The 26437-nt window shown below is 38.5% G+C and overlaps 2 protein-coding genes across 5 annotated transcripts; both read right to left on the reverse strand.

Annotated features, from left to right (window-relative positions):
• Window positions 1-1898: 1898 nt before the first annotated feature.
• Window positions 1899-4161, reverse strand: si:ch211-113d22.2 (CD59 glycoprotein). Of its 2 annotated transcripts, none has more exons than XM_059538666.1 (3): window positions 4017-4161; window positions 3016-3129; window positions 1899-2361 (listed from the first exon to the last, which is right to left on the reverse strand). In XM_059538666.1, the coding sequence occupies exons 1-3, from the start codon at window positions 4063-4065 to the stop codon at window positions 2144-2146; spliced, it is 381 nt and encodes a 126-aa protein (XP_059394649.1). In that variant the 5' UTR covers window positions 4066-4161; the 3' UTR covers window positions 1899-2143. The 2 variants fall into 2 exon arrangements, with proteins under 2 accessions (XP_059394649.1, XP_059394647.1); XM_059538664.1 differs by having other exon boundaries at window positions 3016-3156; window positions 4017-4149.
• A 693-nt stretch (window positions 4162-4854) lies between these two features.
• Window positions 4855-25436, reverse strand: LOC132127687 (transforming acidic coiled-coil-containing protein 1-like). Of its 3 annotated transcripts, none has more exons than XM_059539671.1 (13): window positions 25297-25436; window positions 16193-16299; window positions 11541-12525; window positions 10185-10245; window positions 9641-9800; window positions 8405-8457; window positions 7939-8067; window positions 7767-7843; window positions 7595-7638; window positions 7358-7518; window positions 7172-7278; window positions 6953-7073; window positions 4855-6850 (listed from the first exon to the last, which is right to left on the reverse strand). In XM_059539671.1, the coding sequence occupies exons 1-13, from the start codon at window positions 25347-25349 to the stop codon at window positions 6782-6784; spliced, it is 2127 nt and encodes a 708-aa protein (XP_059395654.1). In that variant the 5' UTR covers window positions 25350-25436; the 3' UTR covers window positions 4855-6781. The 3 variants fall into 3 exon arrangements, with proteins under 3 accessions (XP_059395654.1, XP_059395653.1, XP_059395652.1); XM_059539670.1 differs by lacking the exon at window positions 25297-25436 and adding an exon at window positions 19313-20099 and having other exon boundaries at window positions 16193-16296; XM_059539669.1 differs by lacking the exon at window positions 25297-25436 and adding an exon at window positions 19313-20090.
• Between the last annotated feature and the right edge of the window lie 1001 nt (window positions 25437-26437).

The following is a 26437-nucleotide window of genomic DNA, read 5'->3' on the forward strand; positions in this document are numbered from 1 at the left end:
TGTATGTTTACTGCATTAAAAACATCTATCTATTATTTCTGCACAAGAAAAAACAAAACAAAAACAGAGCTCAGAGTTCAAACAAGAACTATCAATGAATGGCAGCCAAATGGTTTCCAGGATGTTGGAGTTTATAGAAACGCCAGCACATATGACATAACAACCCCTGCTATTCTTACACATCTAACTTGCAAAACCACAAAGTGGACATTTTCACAAACAGTTAAGATGCATGTTTTATTCACATGCATAGACAAATAAAGAAGTGAAGTCTGCACACTGAAAACTACTGCTCCAGAGGAATTTAATCAAGCAACGTTTCGACCTTCAGGTCTTCATCAGGCACATTGTGCACCTGCATCCTATTCGGATGTTTGGGATGTGCACAACAATTTTTGTACTGTATTTTTTATTCACATGCATACTCATGTGGGGTAACTAGGATGTTATCTGCACATCATGATGTTAATTAATGTTCAGGACACTCATCCAGGTACTCATAGGTACTCAATATCCTATTTCCTGACTGAGAAAATGCCTTTCCCTAATGGATTCTGTTCCCAAACAAATCACTAAGAGCTGCCCCGTCAGAGAGTCATTGCATAAAATTAATGAGACTTTAACATGATGTCATAATCACTGTCCCAAAACTAACCATTCAATCTAATTTGGTAGTTTTAAAACCTCCTTAGATTTACTTCCTGTGTGTGTATGATTGATAGCTCATTCATTCATCCATTACAGATTAATTGTCTTATTTAATTGTCCTATTTGATGCAGTAATGAGACAAATATGTTCATATATATATATATATATATGTGACCCTCAAGTCTCAAAATCAAATAATGAGATAACAAGCATCGAAGTTTGATTTTAACTATGATTTGTAGATGTCTATAATAAAGATATCAAGGTTACATTTTCACAGAATGTTCTTTACCTTATTAAGGACGATTATATGTAGAAAACAGTAAATCGCTTAAATTGACTTTAGCTGGGTTTTCACAGCCAGCGGCGCATACTATTCATAATAGTATAATGATAATATTCATATGCGAAGCAATAAAAGTTATTTGTCTAAAATGTAGCTAGGTGTTATAACTGTCCATTTTGGAACAAGTAGACTAGTTAATATAGTATAATTGTAACATGTAGGCTATTCTTCAATATGCATGTGTGCACAAGTTATGTTTTGCACAGTCACGTGTATTTAAGGCACAATACACTTGTAATAGATTAGTGTGGTTACACCACTTCACATCACCTGAATCAACTACCTTTTTTTCTACAAAGTATTTCAAAACCAATAAATACAACGAGTGCATTTGCACGGACACGACAATAAAGTTACCTTTAAATTTTATATATATAAAAATAGCCTAACGTTACATATTTACAGCGGTTTAAATATCACAGGCACTTTATTAAAGACACTCAAAAGAACAACTCGGATGTCAGCATTCCAATATATATATTTAGTAGGCTATATCAGCGTTTTAAACACAATTCGATTTAAAAATAAATGATTAAATACTACATAGCCTGTAATTCTGATTGGCGCCATAAACTTACCTCAGAAAGCGTTGTTCCTGAAGTAACTCGTCAGTCTTCTCAGTCACACCCGCAATTGCAGCAGCGCTGATTCTCTCTGTGTCCTGCAACACTTTTAAACGAGTTTTACCGCCTCCCACCAGCTCAGCAACCTGAAACCAGCCATCACTACAACATGATGAATGTTACAGACGCCCCATGTGTCTGCTGCACATGACTGACGTCATGCTAGGGATGCCCTGTGGCCCCGCGAGCGGATGCTTACTTTTCCATGCTTACTGGAAACAGACATTCAGAGATAAAGATAGCTGAACAGACACAACTACTGAGTCGAATCAGACAAGCCTTCAGCATTTGAACCGGTCATTTATTAATTTATTCATTAGTTAACCAGACGCTCATTTGAGCTCACATACAACAGAAAATAAAAGAGATGAACACCAAATCTAAGCAGTGTTTATTCAACCCCTGTAGCCTATGTGTAACAGCAAAACCACACCGATTATTCTGCCTCCCAACAGACAAAAGCTCATCTATCAGTTACATGAACACCTGTACTCCATCATTTATTTATGTATTTGTGTTACAGGTTTACAGGGAACTGAGAGCCAGTCTAAGTAGCAGGAGCCCCAGCAGCAGGACGGGGCTGGAGCTTAGGCTCGTGGCGGTGTTGTGGTGCTCCCCATGGCTGTGGGACCGGTGAGGGCCGTTACACTCGTCGTTGAAGCAGCATTCCAGCTTCATCTCCCCATTGCTCATGTGAGACTTGTCACAGAAGGACTTATAAGCGCATGACTTCATCACGGAGTCTGTGGTGAGGAAAACACATGGTGGATTTAGAGGGGCTCTACAAATCAATGCTTACAAAAACATCTGCGCAGGCCAAACATTGCTGAAGGATGCGTCAAATAATCCATGTTTGGTTTGCACGCTTGGTTGAGCATGTGTGCAACCCAGCAGAAGCAGTATTTTATACAATAGTTATGAGCAGGGCTAGTTGTCACAAGAGTTTCAAGCATCTCATTAACTGCAGGTTGAGTCAGAAGACAAAATGCATAATTGTTTGTTTTCTGCACAGTGGCTTTAAACAGTCTTAAATCAGCATCAGCATTTTTATAAATTCAGTCTTTCAAATCTTTATTTGCAACCAAGTCTTTAAAGTGTGTGTCTATAGGCCTACAGAAATTGTCTTTCTAAATAATATGAACACAAATAAACACACTGGAATAAACTGGAGTAAAACATGTGACAACTAGCCCCAGTCTCACTTACTGTATTGAAATGAAACACAAGACACACACATGTAATGGCACTTACTAGTTGGTCAATCTAGTTCTTAAGACACGGTCTTAACATGGTGGCTAAGTTTATGCAACTGGTTCCTGGTCAGGAGGGATGTCACCCCCAAGTGTTCAACATCCAAACTGCAGTGTGAATCACTGTATGTGTGCGCATGTACTCACTGGGTCCTGTGATGGTGGAGCAGGCATCTGAATGAGCAGGACACACAGTCGAGCCCTGCCGGAAACACTCGTCCGCGTTCTTTGCCACACAGGTGTAACACTTCAACCCCTCACCTTCACACATCGGACAAGACAACACAGCTGATCTGAGATTAAACCACTTCAAACTTGATCCAGATGCTATGGTTGTGGATGAGGAGATACCCCCTGACTGTGTAAAGCGCTTTGAGTGCCTAGAAAATCGCTATATAAATGTAAGGATTTATTATTATTCATCATTTCACAAGGACAGTAGGAAAATCAGATAATTTATGTTTTGTTATCCGCTCTTATTACTGTATAAGAATTATTGTTTCTGTGTTGCAAAATGTATATGAAATAAGGTTTTATTTACATATTTATTACATATTTATTATAAACAACAACAACAGTAGTAATAATAATAATAAACTTTTTTGTAAAAATGTATAGACTACACAGATTTCTCATGTGTGACAAAAACAATATTTGATTAATATGTTACCATTTTTGGATAACCCTTTATTTTAAAGTATTGCATGTAATTAGTTATAAGACTGCTGTAAATTATGCATGGTTACATCCAGTAACCCAAAAAAGGTACATGTTGTTAATTTAATTATTCTCATTCTAATTTAAAAATTCTCAGTACTTGATTGTATAATAACACTGTAACATCTCACAATAAAGAGTTACTCTGTAAGTCATCCTTGTTAAAGTGTAATTATACATTTAAGTTAATTAACAACATGTACTTACTATATGGTGAGGATTAGGGTTTGGAAGTATGCAACATGGACACCTTAAAATAAAGTGTTGCCAAATAAAGTATAACCCATCACTTTAAGTATTTCTGTAAAATCTTAATCACAGAAGTATTAACACTTAAAGTAATGCCAGCATTACATTAATAACCATAAAGTGATGTGAAAGTATTTTGATAATGTGTGTTTGGATCTATTTGGTACTATAGAGATACTCACTGTGTAGCACAGCGGCGAACAGGACCAGCGCGACGAGGACAGTCTTCATGTTAAGGAGGAGGTTGTATTAGAAAAGTGCTGGGACAGTGTGGAAGTCTTAACTAGAAAACACCTCAGTGTCTCTCCATAATCCCACAGTGAGCATCCATCACATGAGCATTACACTGGATTAACACACACTACGCTTCTGCGCAAGCAACCCGGGGACATGGAGGATGAAAGGGGGTTGCACCAGGAAAAAGGGGAATGATCTATGATCTGGATATTTCAATTTAGTTTTAATGCAGATTTCATATAAAATTTAGTGTAAGACTTATGCAAATCAATTATACTTACCAGAAGGCCACAGAATGCTAATTCCACCAATCATTTTTATCTGTATACAGTATATTTTTCATATTTTGTGTATTTACAGCCCAACAATGTTTTGATTGAATTGACTGCTGTAACAACATAAGGACAGTCTCTCTGAGTGCACATATTAATATCCAGTCTACCCTGTCACCAGATATCCCTCTTAAGAAGAGCTTAGCTGCTGTATGCAACACGCTCACAACATGAGAATCATTTCTGGATACTGCTGCTAATAATGCCACATGCATCTTTGAAATAACTTTTCACTTGTTAGTTCATGTTCATCCCAGGTCCATTAAATAATAATAAGAGAAACTACTTTTAATTTTAATAATACAATAGCAAATACTGAAATGAATTAAAATGAATAAATGCTTAAGAAATATTTGAATTGTCAGTTCGTGTAGTTAACGGATCTTAACAAATGAATCTTATTGTAAGGTGATGTTAACCGATATTTATATGAAATTCAAAACCAGTGTCATCAAGCGATTTTTTTTATTTTATTCAGGGAATGCATTTATGCACAAAATATATATTAGTCAACAGGGTTTCTGTGCAACTGTCTCTTTCTCATCCACTTTACAAACATTAATAACACAATAAAATATCATGTTCTCATTAAAAATATACACAGGTCAGTGAGTACTGTAAAGAACACCAACACGCTCCTGAAACAACAACATGACAATTTACAGGCTCGACTTCTCCACACGAGCTGGTAATGTTTGGCACATGGACAGCGGTTTCATTTGGCAGTTGATCATTCCGAGCTGAAAAATATTGCATAAGATAGCACAAAGGAATTGTGGGTAAAAAAAAAGAAGCAAGAGCCAGTAGAAAGCATCACTTCAGCCTTTTTACTCACATACTTTAGCAAGTCTGGCAAAAGATTGTCAATTCTTGAAATGACTTCATTAAATGTTTTGAAAATGATTCGGTCCATTTGACACAGCTCAGTTAAACGGAGTGTAAACTTGTACTTCATGCAGACTTTGAAACCAAAGTAATTCATTAATCAAAGAAAGTTTAAGTGCTTTCAGTTAGATTTGCTTTTGTGCTGTTAAATTTTGAAAGCAAGCATTTGATCGGATGATTATGACTTCATGGCTAGAAATAAGTCACCCATCAGAGCATCTAGTAACACCAGAGCTCACCTAATATGATCAATTATGATAATTTGGCACCTAAACACACAGGGAGTAAGAAAACAATGGATGGAACTACAACCGTCTACGTCTACCAACTCTCTTCAATAACAGCTTTGAATATGCTGAAAGCTACTCGGTGAAATAATATTCCAGGTTCAGTACAAGTTCAACTCGACAGCATTTGTGGCAGAATTTTGACTAGCACAAAATGTCATTTTGACTCATCCCTTCTTTTCTTTAAAAAATAAATAAATAAATGAGGCAATGGTGAGGCTCTTACAATTAAAGTGAATGGGATTTAAAGAAATGTGCAGCTTCTAATTTCATAAAAGCACTTTCATTAATTTGTTATTAAATTATTTGAGCTCTAAATATAATTAAATCAGAATTTTAGGGTTTTAGTGTTTAAGGCTTTATGTTTTAATGGTAATGACGTAGTATTGTCAGTTAACTTTATACAAAAAAAGGTTAGGCAAGCAATTCTTCACACTAAAATCATGTTAACACGCATATTGTGTACTTCTAGTGGCCATACTATTGAAATATTGAATATTTTCATGTTTATATTTACATTTACTTCCATTGTGTAAATGGCACCTCTGCTAGGAGTTCTGTAACCCAGAATTGTGTGGTTTTCTTTTTTCTTTTTTTACAGACACATTTTGATGGTAATCAACATTATACCACCAATGATTTCACCTTGTACTGAACTCAGAACAGTCCTTAAATGTATATCAGAACCTCTAATATATAAACAAATAATTACACAGGTTTACTTTCCAAAGCAAGTAATGTAACTAAAAAGTTGTAAATAATATGATTTGCTCCCTCCGTTACAAATAGCAGCAGTGCGATCATGTAAACTAAGAACAAGTCCAGTGACCCTCATCCCGTGTCTGTTTCTTTACACCTGAACACACACTCAGAGGCTCTCCCAAACGCTCAGAACAGCCAGCAGAAATGAGATCAGAATCAGATATGTGGGTGGTGTTTCCCACCGTCTTCAAAGACATTACACCACCAAATATAGGTGCAAGTCCAACATCAGCATTTTATGAATCTGTAAAAACATTTGGGACTCTTTTATTTGATTCTTCAGCTCATATCTTGTTTCTCCCAGTGCCTGAACCAGATCCATGGAAAAGTGACTCCTTTCCAAAAAAAAAAAAAAAAAAAAAACACCATTGGGAGATCCAGTGGCATTCTTGGTCAGGGTGGGTTTGGGTCAGAGAGGGCAATATAAGCAGATTCTCCTTCCTCTTAGTCCGTGGTGCCCAATTTTGCAATGAGCTCGTCACAAATCTTAGAAAGCTCTTCAATCTCTTGATTCTGGAAATAATAATGTGAATTTTAAATAATGTTTTCTTGGGAAGAATCTCGAGTTGATGTTGCAGCATGTGTTAAATTGCATGTGAATGTGTGAGCGTTCACCTTCTGTTCGAGCGCCCGCTCCAGGGACTCTGCCTTCATCTGCTCTTTTCTCAGGCTGGCGTTCAGTGCCACGCTCTCTGCGTTGGCCTTCGATCGCACTTGAGCTATTTCCTCATTTGCTCTGGAAAAACATATGCAGGTCAGAGATCAATCAATAAGAGTAAAAAACATTAGATTATTCCATTAGGTTACATTAGAACTGATGTATATCGCTTTTACTTGTCAAGTTTCTCCTCTGCGTGGATTTTGAGGGTCTGATAACGTTGTTCCTCCTGCCTCACGCGTGTGAGGTATTCCTGAGCGCACTTCTTTAGCACTTCCTCATTCTGACAAGAGACCAGCACAAACATCAGTGCATGTCCAGAGGAATCATTTATAAATTCAGCATTTCAGAAGATACCTTACCTTCTTAAACCCCTCGAGAACGGTCTTCATGTTTTCGTAGCGTCTGAACAGGTCGGAGAGCGAGCGCTCCACTGAGTTGAGGTCTGCGAGGGCCTGATCTCTCTCCAAGGTTATCTGTTGGACGCTTTTCTGGGATCCAATGTTCTTTCGCTGCTCATCTTCTGTATTGGGATAAAAACCAGGCATAAAACATTTAAGTTTTATATTCAGAATTGTATTAAAATGGCTCTGACTCACCTATCATTTGAGCTACCGTCTTCTCATATTCATCCACTATTTTCCTATTGAAAAAGCAGTAAGTAATGTTAGAATGTTCCATTGTTGGGACTGTACTGTGCGGGCATTAAACTTGTATGAGAATAAAACCATCCCCGGTGCATTCTGGGAAGGGTTCTAGATTAGGATGTACCTCATTTCAGTAACTTCCAGTCTACTCTCTTCATATTTCCTCTTCCACTCATTGGCTTCGATCTCTTTGGCAATTATCTACAGGTACAAAAACACAATTTTACATGTACTGTACATTGTAACGAGACTGCATATTTAAAACAGTGTAGACACAGGGCAGATGTTGATGTTACCTCTTCTCTGATCAGCGTGAGCACAGCTGCTTTATCTATCTCACTGAGAGGAATTGAATCCAGCCCTGGACTCGTCTTCACTATGGTCTCACTGTCTGAAGAGCTCAGAGTCTTACACAAACTCTCACTCTGAAGAATAAACACAGTCAGATGAAAGCTTTAGGATCTATTTCATTTTGAATTACTTTACTTTTCTTATAATACTATATGGTAACATACATAACACCAACATTTTTCAATAAGATGAAACAATGACTGCACTCTTTCCTCTGACACAGTTATTAGCTCGACCTTGGGCAGATTAAGGCCTGTGGACATCATAATCCTTTTAATGGGATTATAATTATGAATCCCTGTCGGGCAGATAAATGGCACCTCTGATAGGAATTCATGTGTTGAAGGTAGTCATATTTGCAGGAATGGCTTGGATATCGTATCTAATAGACATGAACAAATCAGTACTTACAGGAGAGGAAAGGTCCTTCTCATCAAACTGGTCTCTTATGCCCACTAGCAGATCTGATTGAAAAGAAAATCTAATTATTACTGGTTTGCACTATTTCCTGTGATTTTATAAATAGTTCTGTTGTTGTTACTTTGAAAGTGGATAAAGATTTCTAAAAAGACGAATCGGTATAATAAAGTATTTAAACCGTTTATAACTGATGGTTTCTCTATGGCTTAAAAAATAAAATAATATACAAATAATTCATGAAGTAGCCATTAGAGGGCAGCACAGGCCCTAGTAAAAGACCATTCAGATCAAACCTGTTTTATAAAGTCTATGGATCAAACACGCCATGCTGCGTTCAGTTCTCCCTCTTTTATCGACACATAATTACGTTTTAAGATAAGAAAAAACGTATATTTATGTCTTTATCCAGGTATTTAAAGTCCTCATGCAGGTATTATCTATATACAACCCCTTAACGGCATTCGCAACGAATTTATCTTTTGTAATGTCAATTATTTCTAGGTAAAACAATATTCAGCTGCATCCTATGGAAGGCGGGACGTCATTGTATCCACTGTGATTTGATTGGATCATGTGAAGGCTATGCTATGATCTTATTGGTTAATATTAGCTGCTTGTTTCCTGCTCGCGCAGCCTTAAACACGACGTCAGCAGCAAAATTAAAAAGTACTATTTTGTGAAGCTGATATATTTACATTTTCATAAAAGACTATGACAACAAATATCTTTTTTGTTTTGTTTTAGAATAATATTTTTGATTTCACATTGTCTTTACACAAGGTCCCTTTACACAGGACCATTTACTTTTCAACATCCATGACACTGCTATATTAACTGCTCATCAACTTAATTAACTACATGTGTCAAAGAACACAATCTTGCCTAACCTAATTGCTCTCTGGTAGCTCCAAAGCTCCTATTTAAAATTGAATGGGAATAACAGGACTGTCTGCGACTGTTTTTGTTTGCTGGGCAAATGAATATGCCAACAGAACAGATAGCTGTTCTTTTTTTGTCTTGAAGGAGAGAGAGAAGCAAGCAGAACAAGTAAGTCTGTTTCCCATTCACAAGAGTCTGAACAATGCCCCCAAACTGTCCGATCTAACAGAGCAGTGCTTGTTAAACCTCATTAGTGACATACTGATCCAGTCTCTAAAGATTATTGATTTATTATCTGAGAACAAACACTGCTACAATAGAGCAGACTGAGAAGTAACAAGCCCTCACCGTCTGCAGTCTTAGTAGAGGTGGTTGTTTCGGTGGAGTCTGAAAAATCCTCCGGCCCGTCCTTCTGGCCCATGACAGTGGAGGCTAACTTCTCCTCATCTGTGGCGTGATGAACGCGGTGGGGCAGTTTAGATGCTGGATCTTCCTGCTCGTCTTTCTCCTGTAAATGATAATAATTTTATAGACATGATTTATAATGTTTATAGGCTGACTTCAGAGATTTTGCACTGATGGTAAACAGATATTTTTTTCTGCGTACAAAATAGCACTGCAGTTCAGCTGTGAACAAGCCAAATATTTGAACAGTCTAAAAAATTGTCATGAGTGAAAGAACAAGGAACAGGATGTTTGCTAAAAGTCACTGCTGTAATCACAAAGTCCAAGACAATACAGCAAATCTAGAGGCTTTGTTTATAATATATACTTGTTATGCTTTCACAGTCATCTACATACCCACCAAAGCACACACAGATATGCAAATACATGCCCACAGAGAACAAGATGCATACAATTTGCAATTTGTTGGACAGTATTGAAATGATACCTGATTGCAGACATCCAGGACTAAGGACTGATTCTCATACTTCTTTACTTTACATGAGTTCCTGGAGAAAAGAACATTGACAGAATCAGAACATGCAAAACACAATGAAATTTTTTTTTGGAAAAAATAATACTAAATACAGATTTCGATAAACCCATTATTTATCAACATCATAATTTTTTTTAGTTCGCAATATAAATAAATAATGGGTGATAAATATGATTGCAAATATGGTAGTTATAAATGAAAATGAAATGAAATGAAAGCTAGGCAAAAAAAAACTAGCTTTTCACGAGATGCTGCATCCATGCCAGCAGGTGTTCAATACAAGACCACTGTGGTATTAGCCTCAAAACATTTAAATTGCATTATTTTCTATGTAACCTATATAAGCTTTGCAGCACTACCTTTGGCATCTTTTGAAAACCTCTCTGGTTAACCACTCAGAAAGAGCAATTATAGGCATTAAATTAAAAAAATAAAATAAAAATAATATAACTGAAAATGCATATTTAAAATCCTAAGACTGATTTGTGCTTTACAACACTGTTTAGTAAAGTGACCATCTATATATTGGCCACCATGAGAGAGTCAGATGTGAAAATCACTACAAAATGCCCATGGAGTAAATCAATTCTGTCTGCCAGACAGTTAGAATACAATGAAATAAATAACTTCTGCCCTAGTTTAGAGGACTGATTCTGTACATGATTTGGAGCCAGAGGGCAGTTCAGCCTTCAACAGAGCTCATGACATGCAATGGGACAGAATAGATAACCTCGAAAGTACAGGAAAGGAGGGCAGGAGAGGATACTTACAATAGAAAACAGAGAAACCGCACTTGCTCAGTGGTCCTGAGGACAGTATGAGAGAGGAAGGGACAGGGGAGGGAGGAAGCACACACAGAGAGGAGGGGATGTGGAGAGGGGAGGGGACGTGCCGTAAGACATTAGAGGGCAAGATTGAAGCATGAAGAAAACATGTAGGAGTGATTTTAAGCTTCGTGACTTTCACAAACAAAAAGGAGTTAGTTTGTAGAGGGGATGCCATAGTTTAGTGGAAAGTGGGAGTTGTATACACTGGGACAGTGTAAACAAGACTACCGTAAACTTTACGAACGTAAACTACGTATGAAAAATGATTGTGCCACAGGAACTATGTACGACTGAACAACAGCTGAGATGTTGAAAAGAAAGGGTAGCATACCAACAGTAAAAAAAAAACAGAAAAGGTGTGCCTGATAATGTTCAGTAGGTGAAAATCGCTTCTTTTTGCTCATTCTATGCACAACATCTATATACAGATGCAACACAAAACATCATTTTATCTCCCTGTCTAGCATTATATGCCACTCACGTAATGATCCTGTCTTTGTTTTTCTTCGGAGACTGTCCTGATTTTTTCCACTGCTCCACAGATCCCTCTGGTTTGTGTTTGTCTGTAAGCTCCTCAGGAGTTGGTTTAATCGTGTCACTTCCACCTAAGGTCTTTGATGGCTTAAAAGGATCAATAGAGTCATCAAAGTTATCAGGGTCAAACTTATATGATCCTTCAGGAAGTGTTGGCAAGTTACTAAGTTTACTGTTCCCACCAAAAGGATTAAAGTTGGGATCGTCCCACTGACTTGGGTCAAAGTTGTAGGATTTTTTAGGAATAGGAATATCATCAGTGTCCTCAGATGGCGGTTGGTCTTGTTCTGATGATGTCTGCAGTGGTGGAGCTGCTGTTTCTGCAGCTTTTGGTCTTTGTTTTTTTGGAGTAGTCAGCTTGCTGCTTGTCTTCTTTCCAGACCTCTTGGGTGGAGGTCTCTTTGCTTCAGCATCATCAAGTCCAAACTCCAGCATTACTGGCTGAGCAGGCATTTCATCTGTCACGTCTGATTTAGGAATACTGGCAGGCGGAGAGTTCTGCAACTTGGACCCTCTGGTAGCGAATTGATTTATGGCATCATCAGACTGATTAGGGTCAAAGCTGTAGCTCCCCTTTGGAAGTATCGGAGGATCGTCATCCACCTCGTTGGGGTCTACACCATTCAGTGGGGCCTTTACCTTAAGGGAAGGAGGTCTAGTCTTGAGGGACTTGGTCTGTGGTTTGGAGGATGGCTCTTCAATGTGACCATTGCAGGTGTTGGTGTCATCTGTTGTTCCTGCTTCAGCAGGATCGGGTTGGTCCACATCCATGTCAGCAGAGGAAGGCTGGTTCCTGAGGTTCAGGGCTGGGGTTGGGTCCACACTGCTCTGCTGCACCACCGAGGCAGGTGCATCCTCAGGAAAGCTCTCGTCCAGGGTCAGGTTCTGGGTTTTAGTTGTGATGGAGGTCAAATGATTTACTTCTGGGAAACCTGTCAAGAGTAGAAAAGGGAATTATTTGTCTATGATCTACAACATTTATAGAATTATCCTATTGAAATACATGCAATAGTATGTTACAGAATATTGCAGTATTTTCATCTAATACCACTTTTCTTGTTATTTCAGGGTGTTTTTCCTTTTCCTTTCATATGTTCTTCGAGCACATACAGTATGCTCTATTGTTCAACCTATCGAGGACATTTGAAGAACAGACTTCCTTACGACAGAAAAGGCAGGAAATGCTTCGCTCAGGATGCTAAGAGCTGAACAATAGTCTTCTCCTCCCTGTCTCCAACAGGCATAAAAACTCAACAGCAGAATTTCAAGCAACAATCAAATATAAATGTGGGCTAGCCCATTTTGTATGTACTGCAATGAAGAATTAAAGTCTGCCATGATACGAAGAAAAACTGATAACTGATAAACAAAATATGTGAAATTATGATTTTGCCACTTTGAAAACACTCTCCATTGACAAACAGTCCTGCTGGCTGATTTTGATGCAATAGCCTGTTGCTAAGAGACAAGAAGAGACAGTCTATTTTTAAATGAGATGTATGCCTTCGCTCTGACCTCCGACTGAGACAGCTTTAAGAAATACTAGCTGTTATCTGTTCAAAATATTTATATGCAAGAAAGAACATGTCCAGTGATGAGGAGACTGTTTCTCACAGTTGACTTTGTGTATTCAGTAAGTGCTCCAACACGACATGCGTTTGAGTTTGTTTGAGGGATATTCTGTAGCGGTTAAGACCCAGGTGTGGTAACCGAACGGTTGCAGGTTTGATCCCCACAAAGACTAAGACATGATTCCTAACTATTGTACTCTTAAGTAAGGCACTTAACCAAAGATTTCTCCTGGGGATTGACCAGTAAAAAGTTCTTAGCACTGTTCTAAAGTAACATAATGTGAAAATCACATAAACAATTATAACTTCTAGGCTAGTAGCCTAAAGTTTAAACTGTAACACAGTGGTTTCCACTGGACATCCAAAAAGAGGAACTTGAGTTTTACCAACTATCATTTTAAGGAACTAGCTTTACGTGTATGAAATTAAAACAACATCAGCATTGTAATGATAATATTTCACTCACAGACCTTCCATAAGTCCTCTCCAATGCCCATGCCTAGTCTTTCTCCTGAAGTTCTAGCTATCTCTTTCTCTCTGTGTCTTTTGTACACAAATACACTGTCCCTCAGTGTTAAATGAGATGGCAGACAGCCCTTGTCATCAAGGACACAAAAACACTCTGATCAGCACTTTTGAAGTCTGACTGCTCTTGACATCACTTCCAGAGGTCAAGGCTCCTCCTTAAAATTCATACGGCAAGCTAATTTCTGCAATGAATAAACCTTTTGACAGATAAAAGCCATGTCCCTATACATTTGATGTCCATTTTTAGAAAGATCTACAGGTTTTATTTACTATCTGTCAATTTAGGGCCTTGTGATTCATTCATATTGGTTAGGTAACCGAAATGTTGAAAGATTGTACTCAAGGAGGCCATTTTGAACACAAGACACGACGCGCCAGTGAAGGAGAATCATCAGGCACACTGCGATTAGTTATGCAACCAGCTCTAGTGGCTGTGACTTCAGCTTTCTCTTTGTGTTGGGAGTGTGCTGCCTTGAAAATGTTTATATCATCAAAACGGAAAAGCCTTGCTATGCTATGGACAGCATGAGCTAATAATCAAATCACAAAGGCTTCATCTACACCCTGTTCAGAGACATTTCAGATCGATTTTGATTATATCTAAAATAATAATAACACTCATCCCAGGAAAATGCATAATGCTGTTAAAACATATTAGTCAGTTCCGTCTTAAAGATACAGCACACAACAGCCATAAAAAATGAGACTGTATAACCAAGCTTGTTCTAGAGTAGAAAATGCAATTATACTGTAAATAATGAACGTTTATTTTTTAATAATATACTCTGACGTCCAAAAGCAATGGATGTCAACAAGTGTTTATCTGACTTTACACTGAAGGCGCAGCAGGATTTAGTGTTTGGGGTGGAGACAACACAATAAGGCTTGTGTTTACATAACCACAAATTCTGGCTAAAGCACTGCTAGCCATGAAAATGTGTGTTCCAGATGCTGGTGTATATCTGTACAGCTGTGAGGATGAGGATGTCTGTGGTGGAAACTGGATTGTGCGTTGCTGGAGCCAGACTTTTACTGTCTGTCTGCTCAAGTAATCCGAACCACGACACGTAGACTTGGAAAAGCTGTGTCTATTAGCCTAGAGCATACTGAGGAAAACGTCTCAAAAAATTCCCTGAAAAAGTTAACATATTTTAAAGCATTTATTCCTGAGAGGTATAACAATCAAGCTTCCAGAAATTAGGGTTAGGAAAGGAACCAGAGAGAACAATTTAATTGTGAATAAACTAGCTAGCAAGCATAGCTCAGTTTCAGTGAGTGTAAATGTGTGTTGTAGAGTGTCTGTGTGTGGCATTTAGAGCAAAGAACTAAATCACATGCTGTGAGCCTTTGATCTTGTCCATTGATAAATGTGCTCTGAGAGGAGCCGGCGCTTTTGTTCAATTCCAATCTCCTGAATTCCAAGCTATGCACTTTTCCCACACTGGGTCAGGGGCCTCTCTTTACCCAAACTTCTATTTTCAAACCTCAAAACCTCCTCCTCTCAGTTACAAAAATGTAACTAATACTGTCGGCACTGTTTAAAATCAGGCAGAGGTTAAAATGCATGGATGCCTTTGACTCTTTGCAGTGCAAACACAGAAATGTTTTCCTCCTCACCTATGAAACCACTGGAAGACTTTATCAGAGCTTCTCGCAAAGACTAAAATACGATTTCAGAAGAAAAACAATAGTAAGGTGCATGTTTTCTAATGCATTCACTCAACGGTAATGACAAGTCAAATTTTAGAGTGTTTATGAGATTTTAATGGGCAGATAAATTCCTCAAAAATGTCTGGGGAAGTGCAGCTGTTTTGAGTTAGTGATATGGTACACTCCCCTGAATTTGGACACATGTCTGATGGCAGAAGAGGAAACAATGCAAGCTTTTAAGTAAAATAAACTATTTTAGATAAGGAACAGAAACATGAATCGATGTGCTTGTCAAAATCATCAAATTTATTGTAGAAGACAGTAAGGCCTTATACGAATGGTACTCAATTTGCATTTGCAATTGTTCTAAAAGATACATTTTAATTTAATTCAGTCAAACCTATGCTAAAAATGTTTGTAATGTTTGCACTCGATCATAAGGGAGAACTTTCTTTGTTTTGATGGATGGTTTAAATGAAATGATAAATCAGACAAAAGAAATCTTTGCCCATTTACCCGCCTTCCAGCAAATCAGGTGCACTGACATTGCTATCTAATTAATATTCATGACCCAAGCTGATTTATTAGATAAAGTATAACTTATAATGTGCCTGCTCCACTATGTCTATGTTCCCAATAATACTTATGAATGACAAGAAATGCTACCAACAATATATTGTTTTCAAGTGACACTAAAAGACCACGTATAACCACATACTGACATACTTTCCTTTTGTTGCCATGGCAACATCCCATTGCATGAGAGGAATAGAAGCACATGCAGCGACAGGTGCTCTGTGGCATCTACCGTCTGTATCTATAGCTCTCTTTTCTCGAGGTCTTCTTTTACCTGTGCTCTCTGTGATTGGTTGATCCAGTGCTGGTGGTTCTTCATATGGCTGATGTACAGGCGTCTCAGCTTCAGGTGTCTCAAATTGGCCCTCTGAGTCCGAACTGCTGGAAAATTAAGAGAACTTTATGATTAGTACTTCGCCTAAGGGACACTGCCATGGTTATTTGGCACAGCTTGATTTAAATCAGATGGATAATGCAGATCTTTGATCAGGAGTGATCAGTATAAACATACAAACTCATCAGATCATCAAATGACATCAATATTTAATAAAACATTTTGCGCATGTGGCTTAAAGGAAAAACACCACCGTTTTTCCATATTCCACTATGTTCTTCCCTCAACTTAGACGAGTTGATACATACCTCTCACATCTCAGTGCGCGCACTCAAACGCTGTAGCACGCGGCGCCACTTTACTAGCATTTAGCGTAGCACCATTCATTCCTTAGGATACAAACAGGGATGAATTTAAAAGCAACCAAACCCTTCCAAGTTTTCCTTCTTTAAAGACGGTTAAATGAGTAGTTACATGAGTAAGTATGGTGACACAAAATAAAACGTTTCGATTTTATAAGCGGACAAATAATGATAACTATAATGTACCTCAGCGCAGTAATATCATCACTCCTGAAAACTCCTCATGTTGGTTGTATTGACGTAAGTTAGAGGGAGAGGGGGACGGGGAGTTTTCAGGAGTGATGATATTACTGCACCGAGGTCGAAGTGCTGCAAAACGCTAGCATAGTGTCGCCGCGCGCTACAACGATCGAGTAAACGCAGTGAGACAGGAGGGGTATGAATCAATTCGTCTAGGTTCAGGGTCATAGTGGAATATGAAAAAACGGTACCATTTTCCTTTAAAGGTTTAGCTTTGGGTGAAATGAAACTGATGCACATCATGTCCTCATTAAATAATAACAATGTATATTTTATGCATATTGCGGTATATAAGGTCTGCTTTTATGGTTTGTGTGAGGTAACACTGAAGAACTTAAAGGAATAGTTCACCCAAATATTCTCCTGGAAAATTACTTCCTCATCCTCATGTTGTTCCAAACCCATATGACCTTATTTCTTCCATGGAAAACAAAAGAAGCATTATGAAATTAGGCTTCAGTTTCAGAAAGGACATAAAAGTGTCACAAAAGCAGACCAGGTGACCCATGTGCTTTTTAAGATAAGGGAATGATGACTTTAATTTCAGCTTTTAACATATGACTTCTTAGGACCACATTCATTGTAATTTAAAAGAGCACTCCACTTTTTGGGAAAATAGACTCATTTTCCAACTCCCCTAGAGTTAAACAGTTGAGTTTTACTGTTTATGAATCCATTCAGCCGTTCTCCGGGTCTGGCGGTAGCACTTTTAGCTTAGCTTAGCTTAGCATAGATCATCAAATCTGTTTAGACCGTTAGCATCTCACTCAAAAATGACCAAACTATTAGGAACTATATTCTCATTCCGGCTTAATAATCAAGGAACTTTGCTGCCGTACCATTGGTGCAGCAGGCGCAGTGATATTATGCAGCGCCTGAAATAGTCCCCAGCTAGTCTGTGTAGTTTCAGATGGAAGGAGAGAATAGTTCCTAGCCATATCATATGTTTAACTGTTTAAATCTAGGGGAGTTGGAAAATGACCCTATTTTCAAAGAAAGTGGAGTGTTCCTTTAATGGAAAAAGACAACAGCTACAGTTTTCTAAAATATCTTTTTTTATAGACATTGTAGACAACATTCAAATTTTTACGTAAACTATCCTTTTTACACTCAGAACAGAGCATAATGGTCATGAGCCTGAGCTGAAAGGAAAGAATTGTTAATTTACTGTGTGTGTGTGTGTGTGTGTGTGTGTGTGTGTGTGTGTGCGAAATCAGTCCCCAAGTCTGGGAGAACTGCCCGGTCTTGTTGCACTAGGCCACCTGCAGCCCCATAATACCGTTAGGGAAGTAATCATTACTAGTCAAGCAAAACAAACACAACAGACAATACCATGAGGAACTTAAGCTATAAAGTGTTATTAATAGGTTTAGAACAAATTTTGCAAACCCAATTCAAACCCTAAAATCACTGTGTTTTTCATAAAATCCCTGCCTGCATAACTCATGCTGCTTGTACTGACTCACACTGAGCTCCATAGAAATAAGCAGCCCTCTACAGAATGTGTGGGTGGCTAACTGTGTGTTTTTCTAAGTATATTTACAACTTTCATGATCCTGCCACTCTTTTGGGCCATTGTTCAGGTCTGTGTAGCGATTAATTTGTTGCGGTCTCTCAGGCTATGAGGCGTTAGGAAAGAAAGGATTCTTCAAGGAAAAGAATGTTAGCAGACAGCTCAACAACAGCACATAGACAGATAAACGACGTTTTTGCATTCAAGACTATAAAAATAAGGTCCTCAAAAAACGGCATGTCTGTCGCACAAAGGTATGGGGGACAAGGATTTCTTCAAATCTTCAACCCTAATTATAAGCAACAGCACTGTTAATGCCATTCATAGCATCAACTAATAATGAAGCAGACTAATAGACAAATAAAAGTCTTTTTTTTTAACAAAAGAAAACCGTGTTGAGAAGGCAGTTTTATCTATGGGCAAGGAAATTAGCCTTGTCACAATTGGGGGGTTGGGAGAGGAGGACGGTTGAATTTTGATCTTTATCTGAGCACAGGGACACATTAGACTAACAGCTTGACCCTGAGCCATGCACACTTCCTAAGGAAGTCCCCAATGAAGTTGAAAACACCCACAAACACACCAAGAACACACATATAGATGAACAAACGTGTACACGCCACTTTCCCCAACCGTGACTACAGCACCAACAGACATCGACATTCAGAGCCTCTGATCACTGAATGCTTTGATCCATGTGGCTGACTGCTAAGCCATGGCTGTCTGCACAGCATTCAGAACAGTTAACACCATCATCTGACTCAAACAGGTGGCTCTGGAGGTAGTTTTTCCAAGGTTGGCCTCTACTGCTTGATCTTTCAAAGTAAGGACTTGATTTAAGAAAAGAACTAAAGAGAATCGTAAATAACAGATATCCCAGAAACCCCAACTTCACACCCTCATTTCCTTGCTCACGCTGTGGAATTCACAAGGTTCCAAACTTGCCTGCAGCCATGAGACCTTTCGTCGTCCTCTCGATCTTTTGGTATAGCCTCTCGCGCCTCTTCCGAAAGGGCTTCGTCGTCCATCCCCAAATAAGTCTCACCTTCTTCCTCCCCTCCTCCTCTAACGGCCGACCAGGTCCATTTGGCCCACTGCACTGGTGACAGCCAAGACATCTTCGACCTCTTGCTGGTGACACGCCAAGCGTCTACAGGAACACCTTGTGGGCAAATCCAAACAAGTGAGTCAGTCTCCCCTTCCTTCTTTTTCTCTCCTCCTGTCTTGCAGATGTTTTTCTCAGTGGTAGGCAACGCTTCTCGTGGTCTTGAAGTCGAGCTTCATGTTTTCGTCTCAAAAGCTCAGTTGCTTCCTTCCTCTCACGCGACTGTTGATGTTTTCTCACAGCTTCCTCTTTCTCAGTGCAGCTAAGTAACGAAGAGTTTGCAGTCTCCTTCTTTCCCTCGCAGACTACCACAGCAAAGATCAGCTGGCTGCCAGATAACTCCCCATCCACCCCTCCTTTACGGGATCAGACTATTGAGAAGAAACTAATGGGGGAGGAGAAAAGAGCATGTCTGTATCTCTGGTCCAGCTGATTCGGCATCCCCCGTTGTGTAGGAATGGTAGCTTCCTTCCCAAGCAGAACCGCCTCTCTCATAAATAGCAGAAAAAGGGAACACAAACCGAGGCTGAAGAGAAGGGAGAGGGGGGATCAGTGGTTTCGGTAGGGAGACTGTGGAATGCAGGGCTGAGCTCCTCCTCTGTCTTTTTTCCATTCACCTCCTCTAGCCTTGAGCTCCAGCTCGCAACCAGGAAAACCTGTTCTCTCACTTGTCCTTTCACATTGTTACCTGTTTGAAATGCCTCAGCAGATCGCCTGGGGGTGTCAGCGTGCCCATGACTAATTTGTACTCATACCAACATCCTTTTCCAACAAGAAAAAGACCACAAGACCTCTGCAGTATCTATACAAAACTAAGTATTGAGCTTGCCTTGAAAAACAAAAAACTTATAACACTACCTAAGTACTTTCGGTGTGCACACTGCATAATCTTAATCAGGATAATGCAGTGCTTAAGGATTTAGTTGATGGGTACTGCACCAAGTATCTCCATTCTGCACCACAACCACATCCTTTGATCACTGTCAACAGTCTAAAAATACAACCCCAGTGAGGCCGTGTTGCTGGTCATTGCCATCACAAAGTCTACCCACACAACCAGAGCAACGGTTCTCACTGCCGTAAAGTGTTTGAGCTTTGATAAAATGTCCTAAACAATGTTGGTGTGAGTGCAAAGACACTGAAATAAAATCTTTATGAGACCTCTATTAGACCATGAAAAGCAGATGTCCCTTCAAGGCTCAGGGTAACTTATATAACTGATCTCCATGGAGAAGATGGGTCGTTCCACATCAGAGGTCTGCAGATATTTCAGGCAGAATTCATTCTATGAGACGACACAGTTAAATGTGCCTGTATGATACTGGCAGAACTGCTTCTTAATGCTAATTGTGAAATGAGCACATATTGTTAAAAAGCGTGGGATTTCTTAGAGCCATGTTATTTAAATGTGTATGTAACTGAGTGTATGATGTTTTGGTGAAGAAATTGAATGAAAGAAAAACAGTGGAGACTTTTCCTTTTCCTTATAAAAGACCACCCATATACGTTACCTCACGATTTGTGAGGTTTTAATACCACATGCTCAGGATATGAGGCTAAGATTCCGTTATTCAAGTTGAAGAGGACTGCACGAGGAGGTCTCACATTTCAAACACACGTGGAAAACTTGGCAGGAGACACAATAGAAGCCTGAATAAAAGAAAACACAACATAAAAGACATAACACGCCACTGAAAAGAGTGCTTCTCAGAAAGAAACATTGCTCTTTCCCCAAAACAATGACTGGGAACACGTCTCAGAACATTTCCCGTTACCAGACGCTGAGCAACCCAAACAGCCCTAAATATTATGGTTTCACAGATAATTTTGGTTTAAGGGGAGGGTGCATCTGTGCTTCTAATTACAGATTTCACATTTAGAGAATTGAACAGATTGAAGCCATTGAAGCTCTGTGTTTAGATCCACCCAACAGCTTGCATCTGAACCACCACGAATGGGACTTAAAGAAAGACCAAATTCCCCTGTTTGTCACAAAGGAGAGAGATGAAAAATGTGAAGAATTTCAATCAGTTTGTTCTGGGATCTGGGTGTAACCTGGATCCCACTCAGCACTAATTTACAGAATGAAGGTATAGTGTGTTTTACATTTGCTTGTCAAGAGAAGCTCTGCCTTTTGAAAGCCACTTCCACCAAACCCAAATGTACTGGTTTGAAATCTTGATAACGTACTTGAAAAGAACTGAGCTAAGATTCCAAACCTTAGAAATCTTGTTTTTTTTTAAGTGTTGCTTTGTTAATCTACCTTTGATATGGAAATCAGAAGCGACCCAAAAAGGCTGATGACTGCAAAAACTTTAAGGGGAATTTGACCAATCAACACTTTCCCAGACACAGCTGTCACGGCCTATGAACTTCTGATGTCAGACCAGCTTAACACATCATAATGACACTCTCCAACAACCTTCAGAGCATCATATTCCTGTGTTCAGTGCCAGGTTCAGCACGATATCTCATAAGCTCCCAGCATCAAATCTCGGTTGAGTATGAATGATGACATTTTTTTTTTTAAATAATCACAAAAATATTCAACTGCTGCATTTGGAATAGGCTATGTTTCAAGCACATTTGAAAAAAAGCATCATATATGTAAGAATGCCTTCAAGAAACATTTCCAGCCTATGTATTTAGTCTTGAAGGAATTATTAGATCTGTAAAAGAAAGATGTGATAATAACAGGCAGCCAGAACTAGACTGAGGCAAAAGCACATGAATAAAGGGAGCAGAGCCATCTTACATAACAAACCTTTACTGATGTGACAAATGGCTGCACTCCATCGTGTACAAATGGGAGCCAAAAATAGCACAATCAGCTAAATAAATACTTCACATTTCCAGAAAAGATTGGAACACGATGGCCAATAAAAAGTCACCTCTCCAGTACCGATAAGCTTTATGTTACTTAATCTATATATAAAGACATATAGAGACCCAGTCTATTTGTAGTCGAACAATAATCACTGTTATTTTTACTGGAGTCACAAGACGGGGAGAACAGCTGTCCAAAAACAACTCACATGAGAAAAACCACTCCCTTCAGAGTAAGAGTGTATCTCAACACGAGGCCAGAAACACAGTTCACTGTTTATTCCTGGTTTTATACAGGAGATTAATGTGAGATTTTGGTTAGATTGCGATCAAACATTATCAGTTTACTACAATGTAAATGAGCATAGGACAAACATTAGCAATATTTTTTTTTTAACAATTTGAATTACTGAAATTATTTAGCCACACTGTTGGGTTAATTAAGGAAGATGAAAAGTTGAAAAATATGACAAAGTTCTGAAATTTTAATAGACTTAAATATTCTATATATAATCTTGGAGTGAGTTTGCTAGATGAAACGATAATAAACAGCACTGCATAGCAGTTAAAACCATCCTCTTCCCTCATGAGTCTAAAGTCACAGAGCCACCTTGTGGAGAAAAACTGAACCACTTCTAAAACTACTTATGAGTGCAATCACAAATCAACTCTCAACTTCAAACTTCAATCAGTGTATTATTCTTGTAAAATGGGACAAAATATGCCTTAACATTACCAGATATTGGCTTTCAATCACCATTTGAAAAAATAACCCAAAATTAGGTCAAGATTTGATCAAGATTTTGGGCTCAGTGCTACGGGTCTAAGGCTTTTAGCCCTGTCCGGCCCGTTGAAAGCACTGGCTAGAACCCGCCCAACAGTGGAAAAGCAGCTTTTGTGTGTATTTTAAAATAATGCTAGAAATAATTGTTCTTACATTTTCTTTTACGCTAATGATATGCCAACACCATCACAGAAATTGTAAAAAAGTATTTGGGATTTTTTTTTTTTTTTTATGTAGATCCATAGTATTTTAATGTAGATCCATAGAATTATCGGTTTCAACTACAGCTAGGAGGATAGAAATTATAAAAAAAATAAAATAGGGGTAATTTTGGCTTTTTTTTTTTTATTTAAGTATCTAACCAAAAGGTTTTGAACCAATAATTTCTGAAAATATTTTGAGCTGCTGAAAAGACAGCACACTGGCCACATCTGCTGGTCAAATTGAGGAATGCAAGCAGATTTTTACTAAAGAGTCATGCTTCACTATATTTTAAAATCAAAGCATGTTTCTATCTGAGTTTAAAAGTTTATGGTGCAACAGAGCTGTTTTCTCTTGAGCAGCAAATCTATACACCTGAAAGATTTTTGAAAGATCATGTGACACTGAAGACTGCAGTAATGATGATGAAAATTCATCTTAAAATCACAGGAATAAATTACAATTTAAAATATATTCAAACAGATAACTGTTGTTTGACATTTCAATAATATTTCACAATATAACTGTCTTACCTGTATTTTTAAACAAATAAATTGAGATTTGGTGAGCATAAGAAAAAAGACTGTAGTATATATATTGGTAGTCTTTAATACATGAACTCCATGCTTTCATAATCATCTTTATTTTGTACTTTTTAATTCCATAAATGTTTTCTAAAGCATGTCACTATTACTCCCACTGTGTGTGTCATCACACTCTAGCACACTTGACGTAATACATCACAACAGAGAAACGCACAAGTATGCGATTGTCCATATGAACAGCCTTAATCACATGCATGAATGCAGAATATCATTTCAGCGCTGACCCTCTAACCCAAAACCCCCCGACCCTCTCAAAACAGAAACAAACATTCATCAGACGAGAAGAAAAAAGCTTAAGCTTCAAAATGACATTTTTGACCTGCGCTCTGGGAAAATGGAAACATTGTGTCCTTCTAAGAAGTGCTACCAGCATGGAAGAGCTATTTTTAGTTTTTATACACAAGTAGTGCACAGAATAAAAACCTGACCAAAAATGAAACAACCTATCATAATATTTCCCACAAATTGGTCATGCGTCAGATTTTCTGATTCAAATGCAATTTATTAAACACAAACTCAACGAACCAAGTAGAATTTCCCACAAATGCTACACATTGTGCAGTTTAGTGCACTACAACTTAAACCCGAAGAGGTTATGAATCATCAGTACATTTGAATATGAAAATAAGATACACAAATGATGCCACATGTCAAATCGAGTTTACCAAAGGAAGGAAACTGGTGTTCAGTATGGCTCAAGGACCTAATCTAACCCTCAAGTGTAGCTTACGTGTCATTTGTACACCTTTACAACCCACTACAGATGGTGATGCAATCAGTCATAAGGTTTATGGATGCTCTTTAAGATATAAACAAATTCTCTGAGCATGACACTACTAAAAATATACTTTCAAAAAAACACTCTTGTCATGCCATATTATCGCACTTACAGTAACGCCTCGCTAAATAAAAGATGTTCAAATAGGCTGTGCTGCAAAAGGCCTGAAACTTGTCAGTGTGCCTTAAAGGCATGGGGTTATTTACACAAGAACTGGGGTTTGATTTTAGCAAAGCATTGTGTTACATAAAGATGATTCATTTGAACATGTCTGAAAAAGTCTGTGATTGAAGCCCGAAGCTGTTTCATGCAACCCCACCATAGAAACTACACTTTTAACCCTTTAAGTTCTTAAACTTCATATGAATCCACGAGAAACGTCACCAGCATGATGGCCACACCTTTGCTGTCACACCATTCACCAGGAAAAGTTAGCAAACACAACACATATGACACAATAACACTGACATGTCTCTAGTATGAACAGGTACAAGATTAACTCAGTTTTACTGCACATGCACATGATTACGCAGAATAATAGACATCATAGGCGTTAAGTGCATGCAGAATATCAAAATAGCATGACATCTATCGTATGAAGTTAAAATATGCAATGCAAGTCAAACTTACATGCTAATGCTCTGCTGTTTTATGGAGTTGGTCTTGCTTTGGGATCCCCCCATGATGCCGGTCTGTTTAGAGCGTGTACGACTAACTTCAAGTATGTTTTCAAGTCAGTCCTAGCAGGTGTAGCTGGCTCAGAAGCCTTCAGCAGTGATGGTGCAAAGTGTGTCAGAAATGCTGAAAGACTGCTTGTTTCCACGCTGTATGCCCCTCCCACCTCAGCACACACACACACACACACACACACACACACACACACACACACACACACTCCTACAGTAGTTACAGTAGCAAATGACCTCTAAACAAACACATACACAGACTCAAGCTGTCAGTCAGACATGGGACATGGAACGCTGGCAGGGAAGGATACGCATCCCGACAGGTTTATCTCATTGTGTTGTGGACGGACCTGCATTGATGATCTCAGTGATCATGTTTTTCTGAACAAGCACTGACGTGGACAAAGTTCAGCGCTGCTAACAACTCTTTCTTATAGACAAACTAAAAAAATGTTGCTTGTGACAGACTTAATAAGGTTCAATCTCACATGTGGGTCAAATCTGATTAGCTGATCTTTTTTTAGACCACATCAAGGTAAAAACAATGTGATATTATGTTCTATAAAAGGCTCTCATGTGGGAAGACTGAGTGCAGATAAGGGAAAGAACAGCAGTATGTGTGGTGATAGGCTTGTTATATAATGGAAATTGTTAGCAATTACTCCCTCTCATGTCATTCCAAACCTCTTTGACTTTATTATGGAACATAAAAGAATGTATTTTGAAGACTGTTCTCTCTGCTCTTTTCCACACAATAGAAGGGGATGGGGACTGGAGCTGTCAAGCTCCAAAATGGATTTAAAGCCATATAATAGATTTGTGTGAGGAAAAGACTGAAATTTAATGCTGACAAAAATCCTCAACTTTCACAGCACGTTACACATCACACTCTTACTTGATCTGGAGAAACTGTGCATCAGTTGAAAGACTCTAGCATCGATATCTGACCAATGATAAAACATTGTTGCAGTGAGAGTTATTTAGTAATTTATGTCAGGAGTACAAAATAATAAATATGTATGAGTCATTTTTAGAATAGAAATTCACCAAGCATTCATATTCATTCACGTCTGCAGCAGTTTATT

The sequence above is a fragment of the Carassius carassius genome, chromosome 45, assembly GCF_963082965.1.
Source record: "Carassius carassius chromosome 45, fCarCar2.1, whole genome shotgun sequence".
Lineage (NCBI taxonomy): Eukaryota > Metazoa > Chordata > Actinopteri > Cypriniformes > Cyprinidae > Carassius > Carassius carassius.

What these genes read in the sequence shown, in the direction of transcription:
- si:ch211-113d22.2 (XM_059538664.1), bottom strand. Translation starts at nt 4,065, where the DNA reads ATGAAGACTGTCCTCGTCGCGCTGGTCCTGTTCGCCGCTGTGCTACAC. An exon ending in GTTCGCCGCTGTGCTACACA is followed by an intron (nt 3,157 to 4,016) that starts GTGAGTATCTCT and finishes ATCTCAGATCAG; the next exon opens with CTGTGTTGTCTTGTCCGATG. An exon ending in CTCCACCATCACAGGACCCA is followed by an intron (nt 2,362 to 3,015) that starts GTGAGTACATGC and finishes TCCTCACCACAG; the next exon opens with ACTCCGTGATGAAGTCATGC.
- LOC132127687 (XM_059539669.1), bottom strand. Translation starts at nt 19,485, where the DNA reads ATGTCTTGGCTGTCACCAGTGCAGTGGGCCAAATGGACCTGGTCGGCC. An exon ending in GAAAGGTCTCATGGCTGCAG is followed by an intron (nt 16,300 to 19,312) that starts GCAAGTTTGGAA and finishes TTAATTTTCCAG; the next exon opens with CAGTTCGGACTCAGAGGGCC. An exon ending in AACAAAGACAGGATCATTAC is followed by an intron (nt 10,246 to 11,540) that starts GTGAGTGGCATA and finishes TCTTTTCTCCAG; the next exon opens with GAACTCATGTAAAGTAAAGA.